The sequence below is a fragment of the Colossoma macropomum genome, unplaced genomic scaffold (assembly GCF_904425465.1).
Source record: "Colossoma macropomum unplaced genomic scaffold, Colossoma_macropomum, whole genome shotgun sequence".
In the NCBI taxonomy this organism is placed as follows: Eukaryota; Metazoa; Chordata; class Actinopteri; order Characiformes; family Serrasalmidae; genus Colossoma; species Colossoma macropomum.
The window spans coordinates 39,320,764-39,340,897 of record NW_023494789.1 but is presented as its reverse complement, the minus strand read 5'-3'; the positions used below and the strand labels follow the sequence as shown (position 1 = coordinate 39,340,897).

At 38.4% G+C, this 20,134-nt stretch overlaps 1 protein-coding gene and 1 pseudogene across 1 annotated transcript; both read left to right on the top strand.

Moving 5' to 3' along the window:
• The first annotated feature begins 3,286 nt into the window (after nt 1-3,286).
• LOC118808530 (adenosine receptor A1-like) lies at nt 3,287-5,398 on the top strand. The gene is made up of 2 exons (XM_036571279.1): nt 3,287-3,649; nt 3,927-5,398. Exons 1-2 carry the CDS (start codon nt 3,318-3,320, stop codon nt 4,600-4,602), a joined length of 1,008 nt encoding a protein of 335 aa, XP_036427172.1. The 5' UTR covers nt 3,287-3,317; the 3' UTR covers nt 4,603-5,398.
• Nucleotides 5,399-9,343: 3,945 nt separating this feature from the next.
• Nucleotides 9,344-19,862, top strand: LOC118807644 (annotated as a pseudogene).
• The last annotated feature ends 272 nt before the right edge of the window (nt 19,863-20,134 follow it).

The following is a 20,134-nucleotide window of genomic DNA, read 5'->3' as shown; positions in this document are numbered from 1 at the left end:
TACTATATATCTATATCAGTACGAATACTCTCAGTTAAAGCTTATATATTTTGTATTTTAATGTCACTGTTTAATTCATCCCTGTAGTAAGTTTACTTCATTACATGTAAATTAATGACATTCTTCATGTTAGGACTGAATGATTTGTGTAAAATATCCAGTTGTGATATTCTGACTTCAGTTGAAATTATATTTTATATAAATTGAGATTCAGGCCTGTTTATTTTATTTTATTTTTTATTTATGTATTTGGCCAAGAAGACCGGCACATCCATTTTTTTCTGCACTCTGCACCTGGGTGTTCATGTTATACACACATACATACATACATCGTCTAAACCGCTTATCCTTATGGGTCGCGGTGGGGTGCTCGAGCCCATCCCAGCTGTCATTGGACAGAAGGCAGGATAGTGTTCATGTTATTAAGTTATATTTCTTCATTTGTTAAGACAATCACTGTTGATAATATAGGATATAGTAATCTTTCAAATCGTGATTTTGATATAAAAACAATGACTCCTTCAATCCTGCTTCATACAGTGGAAAGCAAATGTGAAAGGAATTGTTATGACCTACCTGGTCAGTTAGAATGTTGAGTTGAAATGGTCAAAGAATTGAGAGCAGCAATAAAGATGTAATGTAATTTTGAAAGGTCCGGGGGAGAGATGTGCAGAGACCGTAATTAAGGCTACAGTGACAAATGTCTGACAGTCCTGATCTGCTCTGCATAAAGATTATTTACCTGATGGAAATTTACTTCTGTTACTGTGGCAATTTTCAGCAAAGACTCCAGAGTGCCCCCTGCAGTGAGTTCCACTGCAGAATCTTGTCTGATTATAATGCAGTTCCACCTGAGAGCCCAGAGATCATGGCCAGCAGTAGTTTTAGACCTTGTCCCTCGTATACAGAGATTTCTCTGGATTCTCTGACTCTTTTAATGAAATTATGTACCAAAGATGATAAAATTTCTTTGCTATTTTATTTTGAGATGTTATTTTTGAATTGTTGCACTATTTGCCTGCACAGTCTCTCCCCATCTTTACTTCTGAAAGACTTCTGAAATGCTCTTTCTATACCCAAACATGTTACAGACCTGTTGCCAATTAAACACCAGGTGTTTTTTTTTGGCATTACATAAATGTACCAGTCTTTTGTTGCCCCTGTCCAACTTTTTTGAAACTTGTTGTTGGGATCAAATTCAAAATGGCATATATTTTCCAAAAAAAAAACAAAAAAAAAAACCCGATAAATTTCTCAGTTTCTGTGTTGTCTTTGTACTATTTTTGATTAAATGTAGGGTTTAAATGATTTACATTTTGCACAGCGTCCCCTTTTTGGGAGTTGTAGCTGAAGAAGCCATACTTATGTCCTATAGATTTAGGTGGCTTTAAGTATGGCTGAAGATGGCATACTTACAGCCACCAGCAAATAGGTCTAAGTATAGTGGAAGAAACCAAATGGACTGGCATTCAAACATGCTTGTTGTGGGGAAGCCTCTGTAATGCTTGGCCACCCCTGTGAAAGGCTCATGAAGGCATCTTTGTTGTTGCTGTTGTTGTTGTTAGCAGGTGCATCATTTCCCACCAGACTTTTAATATTTAATATTTTTGTATTTTTATTTTATTTTATTATTTTTTCTTTATAATATGTAGTTGTGGTAATTTTATAATATAAGTCAAATGTATTTTTTCTAATTTTGTCACCACCTGTACCTCAAAAAGTCATACCCTCTTTCCCTGTGGTATTGGTTGTGGGATAAAAACAGCTCTCAGCAGCAGGTACAGGCGCACACAGCACTCTGTGCGCATCAGTGCTGAAAAGTTGATAAATTGTGTGCTGCTGAAGTTTTAGAGCATCAGTCCTTATTTTCAAACGTGAAAATGAAATGCAATGAATTGTGTTGAAAGATGTAGACATAGTTTGTTGTTAATCTTCTGGCTCACTAGAGAGTCATGACTTGTGATAGCAAAGCATCCTATTTAATATTGGTAAAGGAGAGCTGTGTGAATCTTACAGCAGTGAGCAGTCTCCTCTGTACTCATGCTGCTTCCTGTGCATTGTGTTTAAAAATACAGCTACTACCATATAGGCTCCAAGACCATGGCAGGTTCCTTTGTCTTATTATCTATTGTTTTCTAAATTAATTTATTGTGGATATAGTATTTTTATGTGAATTTATGCCACATATCCCCATGCACCCCATGCCTCCTGCTCTAACTCTAACTAAAACTAAAAATTTTGGCTTGCATGGTTGCCCTCTTTGTTACTGTTGCTAAGTACCAATGTAATGGTCATATAGTGCACCCCGCTGTGTTAGCAAAAGGTTTGGCCACTGTGGGAAATCCCTTACCAACAGCACAAGAAATGTTCCATCTTTTCCTGTGTAACTAAAATTGACCATACACAAAGCAAGATGACATCATCTAGTAAGCAACAAACCAAGCCATTACAAGCTGTGACTTGCAAATTTGCAATGAGAGACATATCAGGACTTATTATGCACCGTAAGGAGAGAAGGGAGGGGCCATCCCACCCACCCAGAGAGCGAGGCCAATTGTGCTCTGTTGGACTCCTGGCTACAGATGGCTGTGGCAACGCTAGGGCCAACGCTTAGATGGTTGCGCCACTCAGGAGCCCAAATTGTCTAGATGCTCTTTTTATAACCAAGCATGATTGTATTACCTGTTTGAGATGTTTTTTGAATAATTCCCAACACTCCAATTCTTAAATTAAACTAGTATTTCATTCAAGTATTTATTTGAGTTGAATAAAACCAGTCCAATTGCTTGTTAGCACATGAAGTCATTTTTTAGCTCACCAGATTTGTAAGAACATTTACATTTTATTTACATAGGGAATTATTCTGTTGCAAGAGTTGCAGCTGAATTTAGTGGTACTGAACTTTGAATTTCAGTCCGAGCAAACTGTGTCCTTTTCCTAAACTGTGATTTAGCAACATTTTTTTTTAATTATGAACCGTTTTTATTTTTAAATAATTTGTATAGTGTTTAATAATCTATGAAAAACTGAAGCCTTTTCTTCAACATTAAAATTCTCACGGCTAGTGACATTCTCACACTCTCATTCTCTCATCAAGCTTTGGCCTTCTCACACAATCAGCCCACTTCCTCTAGATTATTTTTGGTTGTTTATTGTGTATGCATATTATCTGTTTGTCTGCTTTTGTAAGCATGAAGGCATCTCAGTGTTTCTTGAAACTGTGCATTTCGTCAGAGCTCACAGGGAGGTCTAGTCACAGCCAGCTTATATCACACTCCATCATCAACATCTGTACTGGCTGATCTCTTTCTCTTCCAATGGGTAGCAGTGCCTTGTGGTTCTTCTTGCCTCTTGAAGTGATCATTGCTGTAGCATGTTGTCTGGGCAATGTGCTGGTGATTTGGGCAGTGTGGACATGTGGAGCCCTCAGGCAGCCCACCTTCTGCTTCATTGTGTCCCTCGCTGTGGCTGATTTCCTGGTGGGGTCTGTGGCCATCCCTATTGCTGTGCCTTTGGGTATTGGTATAAACACCAACTTTCATGGCTGCCTTTTCATGTGTGGTGTCATCATAATGCTAGAGGTGGCTTCTGTCATCTTACTCCTGGCCATTGCAGTGGACCGTTTTCTCCGTGTGCACATCCCTCTGACGTGAGTAGTTTTATATCCTTATATCTGAAGAAGCTATAACCATCCTGCAGATAAATAACTTCAGATTTGAATTTCATACTGTGCTAATATATATAATACATAATATCAGAGAAACAGCCCAGAGCACCATATTACTTGAGTTGTCAAAGAATTCAGTGCTCTGGGCTGTTTCATTGATATTATGTTGTAAAACTGATACATTAGTCGCTCTTTTCATTTTTTTTAAACTACTTAAGAATCAGAACAAAGAAACTGATACTATTTATTTCTTTTCCAGGTATAAGTCTACAGTCTCTAAAAAACGCTCTTGGATCGTGGTTGCACTCTGCTGGGTCACTGCTGCATTGTTGAGTTTTATCCCCATGTTTGGATGGCACAAATCTTCGGGCGCAGACAGTATTAAATGCAGATTCTTTACTGTTATCTCCTTTTCATATCTAGTTTACTTCATATTCTTCAGCTTATACCTTCCTCCGTTGGCTCTCATGACAGGCTTGTATTGTTACATCTTCCTGACCACTCGAAGGCAGTTAAGAGCAAATATAGGTGTGGCTGGTAAGTCCAGCACATGTTACCAAAAACAACATAGACTGGCTGCTTCACTGGTTCTGGTCTTAGTTCTCTTTGTTGTCTGTTGGCTCCCTCTGTTCATCATGCTTACTGTAGAATTTTATGGTCCTAAATTTAAAGTTCCCTCTCAGGCTTTTGAATTAGGTGTATTCTTGTCTCAAGCTAATTCAGCGGTTAACCCCATAGTTTATGCGTTTAGGATCCCCAAGATAAAAGAGGCATGTAGGAAGCTGTGGAGAAGAGTTTATCATGACAGAGAACAGCAGCAGAGTGAACAGAGCAAGACACAGAATAATACAGACAGAAACACAAACAGCCATGCAGAAAACACTGGAACAAAAGACAACAGTACAGAAAACAGAAGTGCTACACAGGAGTTGTAAAAACCCTGATAACATATATGAGATGCACAAAGACTGTTATTGACCATCAAAATTATGACTGATTATGGTTTTTCCATCAGTCAAAAGCAAACCTCTGGCACTGTTCAAACAATTTGTTATTTTATCCTAATAAAAAAAATCCAATGCCATTTCCAGAAAAGTTGGGACATTTTGTAAAATGCAACAAAAACAAGAAACTGTGATTTGTTCATTATTTTGAACTTTTATTAAACTGACAGAAGTACATAGAAATTAAGGTTTAATATTTTGGCTGATCAACTTGATTGTATTTTCTAAATATAAGCAAATTTTGAATTGGGACAGGGCACAATAACAGTGACAAGATTATAGAATTTTCGAGTTACGCCATTTTGAAACATTCCACAATAAGCAGGTTGGTAACAGTCGAGGGAATCATGACTGGGTATAGAAGCAGCATCCACCAAAGGCTCAGCCTCAGCAAGCAAAGACGGGTCGTAGCTCAACACTGTTGAAAATATGTGGGATGTATATCATGAATAATGAAGAGGAGAATCAGACGATGACCACAGACTGTTGGCAGCTAAAGTCTTGTATCAAGCAAGAATGGCAAAAATTCTACTTGCAAACCTGCAAAAATTTGTATCTTCAGTTCCAGTAAAAACTGTAATGAAAAGAAAAGGTGATACTACACAATGGTAAACATGCCTCTGTCCCATGCTTCTGTTTCTGAGTGTGTTGCAGGCATCAAATTCAAATTATGTTTACAAAATACACTTAAGTTCTAGAATATTGGAAATCTTCTCTTTGTACTTTTGTCGGTTAAATAAAGATTTAAGACAAGTAAGAAATTACAGATTCTTGATTTTATTGCATTTTATGAAATGCGTCAACTTTTCCAAAATTGGGGTTTATATAAGTAACCTCAGAGCCTAAAATTTTAATTTAACATCAAACAGTAAGTCAACTGAACAGTAATCTGTGTAATATTCTGTTATTATTTGATATACGATTTATACATTATTATTTGATATGCGATTAAATTTCTAGGTCAGCGATGTTTCTATTTAAGTTACACAACAAATCTATATATTATCTTTAAATACATTATAAATCTATCTTTTTTGTACAATTTAGGTAATTTAGTCATTTCAGGAGCCCTCAACTGGCAAAACAATCTAAGCATCCACCCCATTATCAAGTTGCCTTCAAGCTGGGATTACTCAAAACATGCTGTGAGGAAATCTGTCTTATACTTTTACGTTGACTCCACTAAACCCCACAACCTACACAAGAATTACTGTTGCCATAATGTGCCACCTGTGATGTATTCAACAAAAAAACACAGACACAAAAAACCCTAAAGAAGCAGGGAGTGAAAACAGTGGAAGTTTCACCAGGGAAGATACTCTGTGTTTGGTGTTTTCTATAGGTCCCTTCAGACAGTTACTGAGTGCAAAAGTCCTAAATAATTTTACTTAAGATTGTGTTAATTCATCTAATTACTATATATCTATATCAGTACGAATACTCTCAGTTAAAGCTTATATTCTGTATTTTAATGTCACTGTTTAATTCATCCCTGTAGTAAGTTTACTTCATTACATGTAAATTAATGACATTCTTCATGTTAGGACTGAATGATTTGTGTAAAATATCCAGTTGTGATATTCTGACTTCAGTTGAAATTATATTTTATATAAATTGAGATTCAGGCCTGTTTATTTTATTTTATTTTTTATTTATGTATTTGGCCAAGAAGACCGGCACATCCATTTTTTTCTGCACTCTGCACCTGGGTGTTCATGTTATACACACATACATACATACATCGTCTAAACCGCTTATCCTTATGGGTCGCGGTGGGGTGCTGGAGCCCATCCCAGCCGTCATTGGGCGGAAGGCAGGATAGTGTTCATGTTATTAAGTTATATTTCTTCATTTGTTAAGACAATCACTGTTGATAATATAGGATATAGTAATCTTTCAAATCGTGATTTTGATATAAAAACAATGACTCCTTCAATCCTGCTTCATACAGTGGAAAGCAAATGTGAAAGGAATTGTTATGACCTACCTGGTCAGTTAGAATGTTGAGTTGAAATGGTCAAAGAATTCAGAGCAGCAATAAAGATGTAATGTAATTTTGAAAGGTCCGGGGGAGAGATGTGCAGAGACCGTAATTAAGGCTACAGTGACAAATGTCTGACAGTCCTGATCTGCTCTGCATAAAGATTATTTACCTGATGGAAATTTACTTCTGTTACTGTGGCAATTTTCAGCAAAGACTCCAGCGTGCCCCCTGCAGTGAGTTCCACTGCAGAATCTTGTCTGATTATAATGCAGTTCCACCTGAGAGCCCAGAGATCATGGCCAGCGGTAGTTTTAGACCTTGTCCCTCGTATACAGAGATTTCTCTGGATTCTCTGACTCTTTTAATGAAATTATGTACCAAAGATGATAAAATCCCCAATTTCTTTGCTATTTTATTTTGAGATGTTATTTTTGAATTGTTGCACTATTTGCCTGCACAGTCTCTCCCCATCTTTACTTCTGAAAGACTTCTGAAATGCTCTTTCTATACCCAAACATGTTACAGACCTGTTGCCAATTAAACACCAGGTGTTTTTTTTTGGCATTACATAAATGTACCAGTCTTTTGTTGCCCCTGTCCAACTTTTTTGAAACTTGTTATTGGGATCAAACTCAAAATGGCATACATTTTACAAAAAAAAAACAACAAAAAACCCAATAAATTTCTCAGTTTCTGTGTTGTCTTTGTTCTATTTTTGATGAAATGTAGGGTTTAAATGATTTACATTTTGCACAGCGTCCCCTTTTTGAGAGTTGTAACTGAAGAAGGTCTAAGTATAGTGGAAGAAACATGCTTGTTGTGGGGAAGCCTCTGTAATGCTTGGCCACCCCTGTGAAAGGCTCATGAAAGCATCTTTGTTGTTGCTGCTGTTGTTGTTAGCAGGTGCATCATTTCCCACCAGATTTTTAATATTTAATATTTTTGTATTTTTATTTTATTTTATTATTTTTTCTTTATAATATGTAGTTGTGGTAATTTTATAATATAAGTCAAATGTATTTTTTCTAATTTTGTCACCACCTGTACCTCAAAAAGTCATACCCCTCTTTCCCTGTGGTATTGGTTGTGGGATAAAAACAGCTCTCAGCAGCAGGTACAGGCGCACACAGCACTCTGTGCGCATCAGTGCTGAAAAGTTGATAAATTGTGTGCTGCTGAAGTTTTAGAGCATCAGTCCTTTTTTTCAAACATGTGAAAATGAAATGCAATGAATTGTGTTGAAAGATGTAGACATAGTTTGTTGTTAATCTTCTGGCTCACTAGAGAGTCATGACTTGTGATAGCAAAGCATCCTATTTAATATTGGTAAAGGAGAGCTGTGTGAATCTTACAGCAGTGAGCAGTCTCCTCTGTACTCATGCTGCTTCCTGTGCATTGTGTTTAAAATTACAGCTACTACCATATAGGCTCCAAGACCATGGCAGTTTCCTCTGTCTTATTATCTATTGTTTTCTAAATTAATTTATTGTGGATATAGTATTTTTATGTGAATTTATGCCACATATCCCCATGCTCCCCATGCCTCCTGCTCTAACTCTAACTAAAACTAAAAATTTTGGCTTGCATGGTTGCCCTCTTTGTTACTGTTGCTAAGTACCAATGTAATGGTCATATAGTGCACCCCGCTGTGTTAGCAAAAGGTTTGGCCACTGTGGGAAATCCCTTACCAACAGCACAGGAAATGTTCTATCTTTTCCTGTGTAACTAAAATTGACCATACACAAAGCAAGATTACATCATCTAGTAAGCAACAAACCAAGCCATCACAAGCTGTGACTTGCAAATTTGCAATGAGAGACATATCAGGACTTATTATGCACCGAGAAGAGAGAAGGCAGGGGCCATCCAACCCACCCAGAGAGCGAGGCCAATTGTGCTCTGTTGGACTCCTGGCTACAGATGGCTGTGGCATCACCAGGGATCAAACTCGCGATCTCCTGATGATAGGGCCAACGCTTAGATGGTTGCACCACTCAGGAGCCCAAGTTATCTAGATGCTCTTTTTATAACCAAGCATGATTGTATTACCTGTTTGAGACGTTTTTTGAATAATTCACTCCTAAACACTCCTATTTTTAAATTAAACTATTATTTTATTCAAGTATTTATTTGAGTTGAATAAAACCAGTCCAATTGCTTGTTAGCACATGAAGTCATTTTTTAGCTCACCAGATTTGTAAGAACATTTACATTTTATTTACATAGGGAATTATTCTGTTGCAAGAGTTGCAGCTGAATTTAGTGGTACTGAACTTTGAATTTCAGTCCGAGCAAACTGTGTCCTTTTCCTAAACTGTGATTTAGCAACATTTTTTAAAATTATGAACCGTTTTTATTTTTAAATAATTTGTATAGTGTTTAATAATCTATGAAAAACTGAGGCCTTTTCTTCAACATTAAAATTCTCACTGCTAGTGACATTCTCACACTCTCATTCTCTCATCAAGCTTTGGCCTTCTCACACAATCAGCCCACTTCCTCTAGACTACTTGTGGTTGTTTATTGTGTATGCATATTATCTGTTTGTCTGCTGTTGTAAGCATGAAGGCATCTCAGTGTTTCTTGAAACTGTGCATTTCATCAGAGCTCACAGGGAGGTCTAGTCACAGCCAGCTTATATCACACTCCATCATCAACATCTGTACTGGCTGATCTCTTTCTCTTCCAATGGATAGCAGTCCTGTGTGGGTCTTCTTGCCTTTTGAGGTGATCATTGCTGTAGCATGTTGCCTGGGCAATGCGCTGGTGATCTGGGCAGTGTGGACATGTGGAGCCCTCAGGCAGCCCACCTTCTGCCTCATCGTGTCCCTGGCTGTAGCTGATTTCCTGGTGGGGTCTGTGGCCATCCCCATGGCTGTGCTGGTGGACACTGGTATGAAGATCCCCTTTTATGGCTGCCTTTTCATGTGCTGTGTTGTCTTGATGCCACAGTTTGCTTCTGGTTCTTCACTTCTGGCCATTGCAGTGGACCGTTTCCTCCGTGTGCGCATCCCTCTGACGTGAGTTGTCCTTCTATCTAAAAGACCCATAACTACACTGCAGATAAATAACGTCAGACTTTGTTTCAGCACTGTGCTGTACCTTGAAGATCAATTAAAAAACACATTCATTTTTCCTTTGAACATTGCATATTTGAAACATTTAAGTAACAAAATCATGTTGGATATCTAATGTTATAAAATACATTTTTAATAATATTTTTGCTAATTGTCACTTTTGTCCCATATTTAACCAGGGTAATCACATTCAGATTGAAAATCTCTTTTACAAGTGAGCCCTGGCCAAGAAGGCTGCTCACAAAACAATCAACAAAGAAACAACACCATCACAACCAACAAATCAAATAAGTGTCAAAACCAAATTAAAAACAAGAACAAACAGAATTATACAGTTCTTTAACAATGATCTTAAAATCAATCAAGGAAATAAATTGCTCCAATTTCAAATGTTTTTACAGATCATTTCTTGCAGATGGAGCACTGTAACTAAAAGCTACCTTCCCATATTTAAACCATTTGAATGTAAATTGTACCAAGACTTGTTTGTTGATATGTTTTAGACCATCATTTAAATGTTTCAGATCATCCAACTAATTTTAAGATAAGATAAAGACAACATGAGTAAACACAAAATACAGCTTTTAAATGATCATTGCATAATTGAAGACAAAGATTTTTTCAAAACCTATATCACCCATGTGAAACAGTAATTTTTGTTTCTTTGCTTGTGTGCTTTGGGTCATTGTCTTGCTGCATAGCCCAATTGTGCTTAAGCTTTAGGTCATGAACTAACAGGTGGACATTCTCCTTTAGGATTTTCTGCAAGACAGCAGAAAGTATGGTTCCATCAATTATGACAATTCGTCCAGGTCCTGCAGAAGCAAAGCAGCCCCACGCCATCACACTACCACCATGTTGATATAAAGTTCTTAGGGTGGAATGCGAAGTTAGCTTTATTCCAGATGTAATGGGATCCATGTCTTCTAAAACATTTCACCTTTGACTCATCAGTCCACAGAATATTGTCCCAAAAGTCTTGTGTGTCATCTAGATGTTTTTTGGTAAATGCACAACAAGCCTTTGTGTTCTTTTTGGTAAGCAATGGTTTGTGCCCTGCAGCTCTCTCATGGATGCCATTTTTGCCCAGTACACACAGTTTAAAACATGCTAATGGAAGCCCCTTACCTGAGTGGCCAAGTTAGGCTTCTTTCATTTCCTGCTGTGTAGACATTTACAGTCTGAGTTAATGTTAGTCCAGGTTGTTATTGAGGGAACAAACCTTACAGAAACATATGAAAGGGGTAATGATAGCCTTTAGTCTTGGTTTAGCCTTTGATATAGCAGCCCATTAGCTGGGCTAATATGTTAAATAGCCCAGTCTTTGGTGTGCCTCTGTCAGTTAGCTGTATACGCAGCAGCAGAGTCTCATGGCCTTTTGCTTTAACCAAGCTGAAAACAGCTCTCACCGACAGTGTGATTGACTACTTTTAAACTGCCCCTTTAGATAAACAGTGCTTAACTGAAAAAAAAAAATCCTTCAGCTGTAAGAAGACAACTCAATGCTTTGAGTCTGAGTGGGTGTGTAGTTGTAGAGAAGCCCTTCCTAAGAAAAGGAAACAGACAAAATGAAGACAATTTGCACTAAAACACAAAACTGTACATCTGAGATGTGGAGTAAGGTTTCACAGACTGATGAGTCTAAATTTGTAATTGGGATTACTTGGATTGTGAGAAGCAGAAAATGCAACCAACCTTTAAGAGTGAACTTTGGAGGTGTTGAAAAATATTCCTGCAGATTTCTTTTAAAAAAAGCAAGCTGAAAGTAAGTCTCCTAAAAAGAACAGGTATCACAGAACATGCCAAGTACTGAATAAAATATTAATTAGTTGTTGAGACTTCTATGCAATTTTCTGTTAAATATTTGTTTTTTGCTTTTTTTGACACTAAAAAATGAATAACTTGTGCTTGTCCTGGATGTATCTTTTGAATTATGAAGTGAAACAAATACAGTACATTAGCTGCTCCTATCAATCTTTTAAATTTATTTAAAAATCTAAACAAATAAATTGTTTTCTGCTTGTTTTCCAGGTATAAGTCTACTGTTACTCAAAAATGCACTTGGATGGTGGTGCACTCTGCTGGTTCACTGCTGGACTGTTGAGTTTTATCCCCATGTTCGGATGGCACAACTATAACACTCAGAATGGCACAACACAAGCAAACTCCACCAGTTTTGAGTGTAGATTCTTCACTGTTAACAGCCTTTCATACGTAGTAGAGTTCATATTCTTTGGCTTCTTCCTTCCTCTATTGGCTGTCGTGACAGGCTTGTACTGTTACATCTTCCTGACCACTAGAAGGCAGTTAAGAGCAAATATAGGTGTGGCTGGTAAGTCCAGCACATATTACCAAAAAGAACAAAGGCTGGCTGCTTCACTGGTTCTGATCATGGGTCTCTTTGTTGTCTGTTGGCTCCCTCTGTTCCTCATGGTCACTATAAAATTATATGGTCATAATATTGAGGTGTTCTTAGTCGTCATTCACATAGGTGTCCTCCTGTCTCATGCTAATTCAGCAGTTAACCCCATAGTGTATGCATTTAGGATCCCCAAGATAAACAAGGAGTTTAGGAAGCTGTACATGAGAGTTTACCATGACAGACAACATCAGCAGACAGACAGTCCAAAAAACAGCAGGGCAAAAGACAGCAACACAGAAAACAGAAGTGCTACACAGGTGTCAGAGTTATAGAAAAAAACCTGCTGCAAGTGATGATATATAAGATTTTTCAAAAATTCTGTGTAGTTAGGATATAAACAAACTTATTTGGAAAGGTTTAATTCTAGAGAATTTGAGAGAAACTTACAGAGTAAGAATTGTTCAGAGTTGTGGTGACCACTGACCACCAGATGACTATTTTAATGTCTCTAAAAGCTTCCTAACAGAAAGTTGTTACATAAATTGTTTTTTAATATGCTTCCTGATGCCTGAGACATTGTTCTATGGTAGTTTTCATAATATTTTTTCAGATTTTCCTTCACTATTTTACCTTTATCAATGTTCCATAGACAATGTGACCCCTGGTTCCCATCACCAGCACTGTAAAGAAATCCATGCTGGTTAGTTTCTTTATAGTGAACCATTTCACATTAAAATATGTATCGGTTGTACTGAATCTTTTAAAGAAACACAAGCATTGTGAAGCATACTATTTCAAACATTATTTTTTAAACATTAAGTTAAATATGAATGAATTGTATCAAGTTTGTATCGTTAATTAAAATTATTGTACCTGTAATCAATGGTTCATAGCTGTTCGGTGGATGCCTGGGCAGTCACTGAAGACCAGCTTCACACTTTCTATTTTCACAAGCGTTTGTTCAATAAAACATCCTGCACATCTGTAGGTCTTGATGGTTTGCACATCTCTTATCTTGAGTTTCTGACCTGTACTGGTCTTTTGTACTAAAAGCTTGTGTGCAGTTTCATTTTATATTTACATGAACTTAGATGTAAGTTATTAAAATGCAATGAGACTTGACAGAAAAACCTGTACATGCAGTTGTTAAAGGTTAATGCATTATTGTTATGCTCTTTACTGAGAAAACAGTACATCTCTTATAACTTGTACAAAATGTAGTAGCACAGATCCTGATGAAAACACAAACACAGAAAAGAGTTCATCCTAGGTTTTGAAAGAACTTCACTGGCTTCCCATGGCTTAGTTCTTGTTTTATAGCTCTACATTGTGTAGCACCATAAACGTCGCCTTTTGGCCTCCCAAGACAAACCATTCGGGCACCCCTGATGTGTGTACCTCATTGACTTAAGTACCAACTTAATTACCACATTTGACAAAACTCTTGGTTTGTGTGATGTATTTTGGTGTGGGTGGCAGTCTTTTGATGTCAGTTAAGCACGCAGCAGTGTTAACTTGCATGTAGCAGTATTCATATTTTGGTTTCTGAACAATCTCATAATTCTGCAGATGCTGCAATATTTGGAGGAAAAATGTCTGTACCGCAAAATGTATCAGCTTTGGAATATTTTTGTTTATCACAGGGCATGATATCAGCGATTTTCAAAAAACACCATTAAAGTTTCTTACAGAGAAAATATTTGACACGTTAAGTATTTGCATGTGTGTTCATGATGCAGATCTTGCATATAAAGTGGTCGCTCTCTCTTTTAGAGCAGTATGGCCAAACATGCCTGGTGTGTCAAAGCGAAGGCAGCAGTCGTGGTAGGAGAGAGCTTCCTAGCTCTGGTATATGAAGGCTCCTTTTCAGTGCTCACTGATGCACATTCAAGCTGGCCTGACGTAATGAATGCATTTAAATCCTGTGTTTAAAAACATTAAATCAAATTTTATTTACTTCATGACATTTCATTACAAAGTCTGGCGGCACATTGCAGTTATTTCTGCTGTTTCTAAAACAGTTTTGCACTGCCTCCTCGATTTCTCTGTCCTACCTCCTCGAGCTGTGACAAAGAAAACTGTCATACTCTGCCATCTTTAAGGATGTATCAGTTTTTGAATGTGTCCCTCAATGTGGCTGATTTCATGGTGGGATCTGTGTAAAGATGCTAAAAAATGTACATTTTAACATCAAATAGTAAGTAACCAGAACAATAATCAGTCTTGCATTCTGTTAGTTTATTAATTTGCTGTTCAATTATATTTTTTAAATGTAAACAATTTTTTAACTAGCCATGTTACCTTTTAAGCTATAAAACCAATCTTTTCTTTTTTAATCATTTCATGATACATTCTTCTGTTGCTTTCAGTACCTACATCACCAGTAAAGACTGATCCACTGATAGCTGAACATGGCCATGGTACCATGTTTCAAAGAGGAGGTTTTGATTATTTTTGTGATTAAAAGACAGCAGTATCAAATGGATTCCAAATGGAAATGTCTCATCTAAAATCAAAGCTAAGTCATGTGTATATCTCCAGCAGGCTAGATTATTGTAATGGCCTCTTTACTCTCCTCATCCAAAAAATCTACTGACAGCTGCAGCTCACTCAGAATGCTGCTGCCAAAATATTAACCAAGACAAAAAGGTATGAACACATCACTCCAATATTCAGAGAAGTCATTTATCTTCATATCTGTTTCAGTATAAGTGATTCGTACAGTTAGAAGCTGATGAGAAAACACAGTAAGTAGATCTAATAGCTTAAATTCTCAGTTCATTGATTGAAATATTCAAAATAGTCAAAAATAGAACTGGACCCTCTGCAGTTCGCATATCACTCCAACCGCTCTACAGAGGACGCCATAGCCACCACTCTTCATCTGGCCCTAAGTCACTTATGTTAGAATGCTGTTTATAGACTTCAGTTCAGTATTCAACACAGTCATCCCTCAGCACCTCATTGGAAAGCTGAGCGTGCTGGGCCTGAACACCTCCCACTGCAGTTGGACTTTCTTACTGAGAGACTTCAGTCAGTCCAGATCGGAAGCAGCATCTCTAACACCATCACACTGAGCACTGGAGTGCCCCAGGGCAGTGTGCTCAGTCCACTGCTGTTCACTTTGCTGACTCACGACTGTGTGGCAGCTCACAGTTCCAACCACATCATAAAGTTTGCTGATGACACAACTGTGGTTGGTCTCATCAGCAAGAACGATGAGTCAGCATACAGAGAGGAAGTGCGGCAACTGACAGACTGGTGCAAATTCAACAACCTACATCTGAATGTGGACAAAACAAAGGACATGGTTGTTGACTTCAGGAGAGCACAGAGTGACCACTCTCCGCTCACCATCAACAACTCCCCTGTGGAGATTGTTGTGAGCACCAAGTTCCTTGGTGTACGCCTCGCGGAGAACCTTACTTGGACTCTGAACACCAGCTTCGTAACCAAGAAAGCCCAGCAGCGTCTCTATTTCCTGAGGAAGCTAAGAAAAGCTCAACTCCCACCCACCATCCTTACCACCTTCTACAGAAGCACTATAGAGAGCATCCTGAGCAGCTGCATTACTGCCTGGTTTGGGAATTGCACCGCCTCCGACCACAAGAACCTCCAATGAATAGTGAGGACAGCTGAAAAGATCGTCGGGCTCTTTCTCCCCTCCATCACGAACCTCTACACAACACGCTGCATCAGAAAAGCCACTAGCATTGTGACTGACCCTACACACCCCTCACATGAACTGTTCTCTCTTCTGCCATCTGGAAGAAGGTATCGCAGCATTCGGGCCCTCACAGCCAGAATGTGCAACAGTTTCTTTCCACAAGCCATCAGACTCCTCAACTACCACGGACCCACACACACACATACATAACACCCACACGGACCCACACACACATATACATAAAAATTAGGGGATTAACTCACTCCCCACTTCTTGCAGTTCCAAATTATGGAAGACTGTAAAAATATAATTACTGTACTTCACTGAAACACTTAATTTGACATGACTGCAAATCTGAATACTTGCATTTTAGCACATTTGCACATTTTATTTCCACAACAATATCTGACTTTGCATTTTTGCACATTTTATTCTTCACTTTAATATTGTTAGCTGCTAGAGTTACTATATCAACCAAATACTGCATAATGTATATTGCTGCTCTGGTTGCTACCTCGGTGACTGCTACGCTCATATATGCTAGGCTATCTGCTAATCTGCTAATATGTCATGCTATGTTACATCCTCCTTTGCACAGCTCCACTTACTGCCTGTGTTCTGTTTTGTATTTAAGTCTTCCATATTTATTTATTGTACTGTTTTCTCTGCACTGTGTTCATTGTATTGTCTTGCACTTGTGTTCCTGTGTTGCACCAGGGTCCTGGAGGAATGTTGTTTCATGTCACTGTGTACGTGTACCTGTGTACCATGTGTGTGAATCTTCTTTGCAAAAAGGCCTCCATATTTACCTGTTGGACAGTTGTTGTTGCAATTCTGAGAAATGAATGGCTTAAAAGTGTCACCTGCTGTACAAACAGCCCAAATCATCACATTGTATAACAGATTTCAGTATTTCACAGGGCACTTCAGCTCAGTTCTCTACCCAAACACGGCACTGGAACACTCATAAATCTACATTCACAGGGCACTTTATTAGGTATAGTTACCTCAGGGCCGCCGGAACCACGGTGGTGAACGGGCATTTGCCCCACCACTTTTTTTTTAGAGTCCTGTGGCAACGCCCCACTGCCTTTTGGGTTCAGGACGCACATACAACCTCCGCTTCTCTAAACTGCATGAAGAGCTAACCAGCACTAACAGAGTAAAACTGAGTGGTAGAGCCAATCAGAACCTCCATTTTAGCTGGGAGGCGCTTTCAGACCTGCCTTTGTTGGTGTGGACCTGTCCAGCTTTTTCTTTAGTTCGGTTTTGACATGAAAACACTCCGCCCGAATTCAGGCAGCACCAAACAACTGAACCGTGCTAATTCACGCCCCCAACCCCAACAGAACACCAGAGAATGTTTTTCTCCAGTGCACGTTATCGCTGTACTGTCTGCACAATCTGCCGATTTAAGATTTCACTGTTTACAAACGCATTTCCTTACAGTGCGAGGTGCTGTAAATAACAGAGACAAGCAAAATAAAATAACGATGCGTTGATTTTGACACATGGAATCTGGAGCAAATTTTTAGCCAAGCATCAGCGACCCGATCGTTATACACATAGACGACAATCGTCTCTATTCTCTGTTTTTCTGTCTTTATGGTGGTGAATGTGAGAGTAATAAGGCGCTTGCAACACGGAAACGTTCTGAGTTGGATCTCTGCGTGCTGGGTGATGGCTGGAAGTGGCTGCTCTTGTGGCAGCAGAACATCGTGGTCACATCACGGCCACTTTTATTAGCGGCTGCCACATCGGGGCGCATTTTAAAATTCACTTAAAATATATTATGTTCAAATTTATGGGGAAATATTACACATAGAGATGTACTATACAAAAATACATGTATGTAAATGTATTTATGAAGTACATTTGAAAATGTATGAAAATTGCCAAATGACTTTGTCTAATGCACTTTATTGTTTGGAAACCCTGAAGTGAATTTTTCTATCTTTTGAAATGAATTTGTGCTCCAGTATCTTAATTGTAATATATATTTTTTCTCCTTATGGGAGCCTAATCTTAATATTGCTATAACTCCCTGATAGGCTGATGTCTGCTACTGTTTAACACTACATGCACTTTATTTAAGGTAAACTGAACTAGACCGCACATGTTGTTAAACTTGACAGGCAGGATAAGTAAATATTGTATTGATATTCTGTTTTGTAGGCTCATTGCAAATCAAAGGGTATTTTGTATTTAAATAACTTAAATAAAGGACAAACTTAAAACGTATGGAAATAATAGGGAAAGCAGTTCAGTTTTATTGTAGAATTTACAACATTAAATATTTAATTGTGTAATGAACATTTCACCTTCTAGATGCTTGCGGTCCCTATCTTATAAATTAAGAGTCCAAGTTTTTTGCATTTCCTTTCACATTTTCTTTCTTCTTGTGCTGTAATTGTTTTGCTAATGCGTTGGTGAAAATTAATTACTACATTTATTGACATTCATAAACCATGAACATCAATATTATTAAGACATAAATAATATTTACAAAATATTTAACACTTGTATTAAATTATGGTTGTTAGTTTCCCTTAAATAAAGAACACTTGAATTATATCATGTTTATTCTATCCATGACTATTTTTTTTTTACTTTTTACTTTTTTTCTTGTTTATATCTTTGGATTTATTCATTTGGCAATAACTCAAAACAATTGTATATAGTTAATATTTACTCATATTTAATGTTTAAGAACTATAACGCAAATTCAGCATTTCTTTACGATGTCTTTTTACAGGTAGCGTGTATTTTTTCATGCCTTTAAATCTCTCACTTCATTCTCATTCATTCTCTGAACGGGGCTTCTGACTTTTGTCCCCCCAACACCAATTTACTGAACTTCTCAGGTAAAAAAATAGCAGAGAAACAGATGGACTACAGTCTGTAATTGTAGAACTACAAAGTGCACCTATATAGTAAGTGGAGCTGATAAAGTGGACAAAGTGGACAATGGTCACAATGTTATGCCTGATCTGAAACTGGGGTTGATAATGAATCGGATCATTTTTTTCTTTTTCTAAACATTGAAACTCCCACATTGAGTCCCACAGACCCCAACACCACACAAGGGTTTACTGGTAGAGAAAGCGTTCAGTGTGATCCTCGCTCTGCCATTTATGTGTCTTTGTGGTGTTTTTGGGAAAAGCTGTTACACTGAATGACATCGGACCACTTTTGAAAAGTCTTTCATTCACCGTGAACACATACACACAGTAGAGGAGACTGAGCTGTAATATCGAGTTAAAGAGGCTACATATTTTGCAAGCTTGAACGGTGAAATTTGTTCTGCCAGAACTCCTCTTTAAGTGGTGGACGTTCACGTTGCAGCTCCCTTATGAACCGATTCACTAACTAAAGTCCGTTTTATAGATTCACTTTTCACTCTCTTCTAAACGGCGGGGATAGCAGGCTGGTCACCAACAGCCACACATGCCTACATGACGGAGGGCACTATTGCACTTCTACCCGACTAACCAGCCCAGGTGAGAATAGCACAACAGAACAACACATTTACACACCTCCAAGCCATCAGTCCCACCTATTTACATGGTTTCAGTCTCTCAGTCGCTCCCCACTTGCCGCTTCGCATAGCCACGCCTCCCACGCGACCACGGCTGATGGAGCTGGTAGTGGGACGCTACATTATTAATGTTTATATTAATTTAATACACAAAATACCTTAAACTGTGTTTTAAGAGCTTTAGGTTAATATGCAGTTTTGTGCTGAGGTTCAAAAAGCAAGAAAGAAAATACAAGTGAATGGCGGAGTTTGTGACCAATTAAAACACAGCAGAGGAGGAGCTTAGCAGTCTGGCTCCACCCCCGTAGAGGGCCTGTTCTGCAGCGCGCGCTTTCCTCGAGCGTTCGATTTGACTGTTTAAATCCAAACGCGACCGTTAGGAGCTGTTTAACACTCAGTACGTTCACTGTTTGAACAGTTTATTAATCGTGTTTATACGAAAATGTCTGGCTTACATTATTTTCTGAGATTAGGGTGTTGTGTATTTGCCGACATCGGATATTTCAGCTCTGAAGACCGAAGACTCCGCAGGAGGAGTGAGGGCTGCCACACGGGTACCTTAAAACCCTGCATTTAAAAGGTGAGGAGTAAAGAGTACCTTAACCAGTTAGTTTGAGCTGAGCTCTGCACACATACTCAGCTAATTCAGCTGTATCTCCGGGTCAGTCTGAGAGTAAAATCACTAGCGTTGGCGTTAGGTAGCTAGGCTAGCTGGCTAGGCTAAAGTTAGTTGGCTTGTCTGCTGAGGCACTGCAGTTGTCGCTTAGCGACTTCATAGACTTTATAACGCAGCAGCAGGTTCTCTCTCGGAGCCTGATGACTCGGCTTTGTCTCT

What these genes read in the sequence shown, in the direction of transcription:
- LOC118808530 (XM_036571279.1), top strand. Translation starts at nt 3,318, where the DNA reads ATGGGTAGCAGTGCCTTGTGGTTCTTCTTGCCTCTTGAAGTGATCATT. An exon ending in CGTGTGCACATCCCTCTGAC is followed by an intron (nt 3,650 to 3,926) that starts GTGAGTAGTTTT and finishes TTTCTTTTCCAG; the next exon opens with GTATAAGTCTACAGTCTCTA.